Genomic DNA, 5,553 nt, shown 5'->3' with positions numbered 1-5,553 from the left:
ATTTAAATGGGGCACCTCGATGGCTCAGTTGGTTGAATGTCTGACTCCTTTTTTTTTTTTTTAAGTTTATTTTTCTATTTTGAGAGAGACAGACAGTGCCAGCAGGGTGGAGGCAGAAAGGAGGGGTGGGGGGGAGAGAATCCCAAGCAGGCTCCTCACTATCAGCACAGAGCCCCATGCAGGGCTCCAACTCAGAAACGTGAGATCACCACCTGAGCTGAAACCAAGAGTGGGACACTTAGCCTGCTGAGCCACCGAGGCACCCCAAATGTCTGACTCTTGACTTCAGTTCAGGTCATGGTCCTGAGGTTGTTGGGCTTCAGTACGGAGACTTCTTGGGTTCTTTCTCTCTCCCTCTGCCCCTCTCCTTCCTCTTTGCCCACCCCCACATTCTCTCTCAAAAAATATAAGTAACAAATACTTTCCTTTGAAAAAATAAAATTAGATTTAAATATATGTACTTATTTATGATGCAGAGAAGTATGATAGATGATCAATAAAAGACTTTCCAGAAGAAAGATATTATATTGAGAGAAATTTTTATATAGAAATCTGGAAATACAGGTTCAGGAAGAAAAGGAATGATGTAAATTTTCCCACTGAAGAAAAGCTTGTTAATGCAATTTTAAAAGTTAATGAAGGATAGCAAATTACCTGGTATAGAAGTTCCCCTGGCTACATTTAAAAGGGTTACGTAAGGGCGCCTGGGTGGCTTAGTCGGTTAAGCGTCCAACTTTCGCTTAGGTCATGATCTCGCGGTTCGTGGGTTCGAGCCCCGCATCGGGCTCTGTGCTGACTCCCAGCTCAGAGCCTGGAGCCTGTTTCAGTCTGTGACTCCCTCTCTCTCGGACCCTCCCCTGCTCACGCTGTCTCTCTCTCTCTCCTAGAAATAAATAAAACATTAAAAAAAAAATAAAAGGGTTATGTAAAAGTTTTATTTTAAAATGTCAATTTACAATAAAACAATTAGCATCTTTTGCAACTAAGATGAAAATTTTTATGGGCAGTCTAAAAATTGAGGGGGAAAGTACACAGTCACATTTTTCCAGAATTCTTTTAAGGTGTGTAAGCACAAAATCATTTAAACCGTTGTGTTAACGTGTTATCTTCCTATCAGGTTTTTCTCTTGGGGATGACCGTTACCTTTCTTCAATTTGGGGAAACTCCCAAATGGCCCCTAATTTAAAAGCCTCACCCAGTGGTCATCCAACAGGCCTCTCATTAATTAATTTTGACTGAGGTAGATAATACATTTGGATTTAAGTCCCTGCCATCCCTCAACAAGTCACCAGCTGTAAATGCTAAGGGCACTCTACGTACAATTTTTTAAAGACCGGTGTATTGAAAAATATAAAGCCTGTCATCCATGCCATTTTACTGATTTTAAAGAGGTTCTGGAGAAAGGTACGTTCCCTTTGATTTTCCCCTTTTAGCCTCTCACAGCGTAAGTAGCATTAGCACAGCTGCTATGCATCCTGAGGCGCCAGGAATTNCTCGCCCGAGAATCAGAGATGAAGCTTTCGTTGCAGGGAGCCGTTTCTAGAGAAGAGTTTGAGAAGTTGTTCACGGAGTTAGGGCCCGTGTCGTAGTTGTGGAACCTTCGAGTTCTGCGCTTCCTACGCCCTGCGCTCGCACGGACTGTTAGTGTGGAGGGCGCCGCCTCCCGCTCCCTCCCCTTTGGTCGTCGTCCTCCTCGAGGGGCTTTTTTGACCCTTCTCGCCGCCTCATCCCGCGCTGTTTACTTGGCTTCGCCCCTGACTGCGGTTTTCGCCCTTACTCAGCACTTAGGCTTCGTGAAAGTTCGGTAGTCTTTGTTTACAGAATGTCAGCAGGCGACCGCGGTTGTGCTGGGGATGGAGGGCGCTGGAATTTGCTCTTTCGAGTACATTTGTTCGTGTTCATTGGAGATGGGGCGGCGCAGACGATCTCTCTGACCTAATTCCTGTGCCTGGAAAGTCCGTGTTGGGCGCGCCCGGTTCCGGACCGGGCATTATTGCGTCCCGGGGGCTTGGCCCAGTTTTCCGCCGCAGAACGAATCGCTTCGCTCCCGCTTGAGGATCCTGCGAACGTAACGTCGTTGCCTTGCGGTTTAATGTGTTTGCGTTCAAGGTTGCTGTTGCCTCCGAAATGCTGCTTTAAGTGTAGTTCAGAGTTCACCAGTTTTTCTTCGAAATCCCCGAAAGCAAAACCAAGAAAAGAGAGAATATAATAAGGTTCCCGGTTACAAATCGAGGTATTTTTTAATTGCTCTCCTTTGCAGTATCAGACTTTACTTGGAGTCTTTTTAGGAAACGTGTTTGAAACAGGAGGCTTTTATGTGGGTTTTCTCAGCTGTGGGGCTTTCTGAACGGGATGGGGTGCTCTTGGAGGGAGTCCCATACAGGTAATCAGAAAAGTTCCCCCTCTTTTTTTTTTTTTTTTGTAAAAGGCCAGATGGGCGGGTAGTAGAGCAACGTCTGTGTTAAAAACGACTTGTGATGTTGACCTTTAGCTTGATTGTTACTGCTTTTAGGGTTTATGGGATTGAACTAAGTTGGCAGGTGTTTGATTCAGAATTTTACCCTTGCTCCCTGAGATTTTTTTTTTTTAAAGCTTACACACATGCATCGCACGTTGTACTTATTTTATTAGGACGTTTAAAAAAATAAAGGCACCGTTTGTATCTGGAACCAGGTTTTGGTTTGGGTTTTAAGACGATTATACTGGTGTAGGTACTGTTTTATTAAATATTACAGATTGACATTTTGAAGACTTTCTGTCCCAGACTTTAGAAATTAAAGTAAGTGAGGGGCGCCTGGGTGGCTCAGTTGGTTAAGCCTCCGACTGCGCTCAGGTCATGCGCTCAGGTCATCATCTCACGGTGGTTTGTGGGTTTGAGCTCCGCCTCAGGGCTCTTTGATGACAGCCAGCTCAGAGTCTGGATCATGTTTCAGATTGTGTCTGTCTGTGTCTCTTTCTCTCTCTCTCAAAAATAAATAAAACATTAAAAAAAATTAAAAAAATTTTAAGCGAAATCATGCAATAATGGGTTTTATTTTTTCAAGTATTTGATAAACTCTGAATTGCGATTAGGGGTATGACAAGCATTTGTAATTTTTTTTCTTTTTTAATTGAAGTTTATTTATTTTGAGAGAGTGCCAATGAGTGAGTTGGGGAAGGGACAGAGAGAGGGAGAGAGAATTCCATGCATACCTAGTACAGGGCAAGCCCGAATTGGGGCTCTGTCTCATGAACTGTGAGATCATTACGTGAACTGAAATCTGTAGCCTTACACTTAACCAAGCCACCCAGGCACCTCATAACAAGCATTAAAAATAAATAAAAATACTATTCTGCAATTCCTATCCCTGTGAAATGCATTTTCTCAGAGACTACCAAGAATATAACAAATCCTGGAATAAAGTTTAAATTAAGAATATAGTATTCTGGTGCAAACTTTCTTTTCTGTGCAGATTCCAGCTACATTTCACCTGATTGATTTCCAGACTTTTTTCCCCTGCTAAACTTTTTTTTTCCCCTGCTAAACTTTTTTTCCCCCCTGTCCCAAGATGGAGATGCCAGCAACGAATGCTATTCAGCTGTAGATGTGTGGATGCCATCCCCCCCACCCCTCACTCCCCATGCCTTCCCTTTCAGTAGCCAGCCCATTTCTTCCAGAGACACAATATTTCAGGAAATCTCTCAGCATGCTATGGAAAGTAAGCTTTGAAATGAAGATATACACAAGATAAGGTATTGAACACTTTTTCATAGGCTTTTTAAATATTCTTTTTGGAGGGTATCTGGGTGGCTCAGTCAGTTGAGCCTCCGACTTCTGTTCAGGACATGATCTCATGATTCGTGAGTTTGACCTCCCACATTGCACTCCCTATTATTATATATATTATTGAAGGTAATATTTTCTGTTTGGCAGAAATGGAGCAAGAGCCACAAAATGGAGAACCTGCTGACATGAAGATCATCAAGGAAGCATACACAAAGGCCTTTTTATTTGTTAATAAAGGACTGAATACAGATGAATTAGGTCAGAAGGAAGAAGCAAAGAACTACTATAAGCAAGGAATAGGACACCTGCTCAGAGGAATCAGCATTTCATTGACAGAGCCTGAACACACTGGTCCTGGGTGGGAATCTGCTAGACAGATGCAACAGAAAATGAAAGAAACACTACAGAATGTACGTACCAGGTTGGAAATTCTGGAGAAGGGTCTTGCCACTTCTCTACGGAATGATCTCCAGGAAGTACCCAAGTTATATCCAGAATTTCCACCTAAAGACATGTCTGAAAAGTCACCAGAGCCTCAGTCCTTTAGTTCACTTTCTCAGCACACTGAAGCAAATGGAAGCACTTCAGCAAGTTCAGGGTTGGTTTCTGCATCTAGTTCTTTATCCTTGCCATCTCAGAGTCATCCAACTGAAGCACCTCCTGCTTATACTCCTCAGGCTGCTGAGGGTCATTACACTGTATCCTATGGAACAGAATCTGGAGAATTTTCATCAGTTGGAGAAGACTTTTACAGGAATCATTCTCAGCCACCTCCTCTTGAGACCTTAGGGCTAGATGCGGATGAATTGATTCTGATACCAAATGGAGTACAGATTTTTTTTGTAAATCCTGCAGGGGAGGTTAGTGCACCTTCATATCCAGGGTATCTTCGAATTGTGAGGTTCTTGGATAATTCTCTTGATACAGTTCTAAACCGTCCTCCTGGGTTTCTTCAGGTAAGCCAAAGGAAAAAAAGATAACCTGAAATATGTGTAAATTTTGTTATTTTTGTTTGTCAGTATTTCTTCTGTATCCAGGACAGTAAGTGCAAAAAGATCTTTCTGGTTCCTTTTTAACACATTCTATGAAATTTATGACCCTTAAAGATACAAAGTTGTGTCGGGGCGCCTGGGTGGCTCAGTCGGTTAAGCGTCCGACTTCGGCTCAGGTCATGATCTTGCAGTTTGTGGGCTTGAGCCCCGTGTCGGACTCTGCTGATAGCCATCTCAGAGCCTGGAGCCTGTTTCAGATTTTGTGTCTCCCTCTCTCTTTGACCCTTCCCTGCTCATGCTGTCTCTCTTTCTCTCAGAAATCGATAAAACATTAAAAAATAATTTTTAAAAAGTTACAAAGTTGTGTTTTAGTATTAAAATTGTGATGACAGGACGTGAAGGGCATTGGCATTCATCTTAAAATTTTAATTATTTTTTTTGAGAAGAGTGTATGCGGGAGGGGTGGGGGGGGGTGGAGAGAGAGAGAGAATGAATCTTAAGCAGCCACCATGCCCAGTGTGGAGCCCTGTGTGGGACTTGATCTTAGGATTATGAGATCATGACCTGAGTCAAAATCAAGAGTTGGACACTTAAAACCAACTGAGCCACCCAAGTGCCCAAGTAAAATTTTAACTTTTTATTGAAGAAGCAACCTGATAACTTCAGTTTCAAAAGAGATTTATGTAACTTGTGGATGTGTAAATTTCCACAAATGTTGTGAAGTTCCATCTGAGCAGTTGAACTGGGCTCAATGCAGCCCAGTATGTAGAACAGTGGTTCCCAATCAGGGATGTT

General features: G+C 42.8%; 1 protein-coding gene across 3 annotated transcripts in view; it reads left to right on the top strand.

The window, feature by feature from the left end:
* The first annotated feature begins 1,540 nt into the window (after positions 1 to 1,540).
* SPART (spartin) overlaps positions 1,541 to 5,553 on the top strand; it is a 24,838-nt gene continuing 20,825 nt past the window's right edge. The window contains exons 1-2 of one of the 3 annotated variants that reach the window (XM_077752546.1): positions 1,541 to 2,233; positions 3,914 to 4,722. In XM_077752546.1, coding sequence (XP_077608672.1) covers positions 3,916 to 4,722 — 807 coding nt within the window. In that variant the 5' untranslated portion in view covers positions 1,541 to 2,233; positions 3,914 to 3,915. The remainder of the gene's footprint in view (positions 2,234 to 3,913; positions 4,723 to 5,553) is intronic. The other 2 variants (XM_077752544.1, XM_077752545.1) reach the window with 2 other exon arrangements.

The sequence above is a fragment of the Crocuta crocuta genome, unplaced genomic scaffold, assembly GCF_008692635.1.
Source record: "Crocuta crocuta isolate KB4526 unplaced genomic scaffold, BGI_CrCroc_1.0 scaffold190, whole genome shotgun sequence".
Lineage (NCBI taxonomy): Eukaryota > Metazoa > Chordata > Mammalia > Carnivora > Hyaenidae > Crocuta > Crocuta crocuta.
This window is presented reverse-complemented; position numbering and strand designations above follow the sequence as displayed.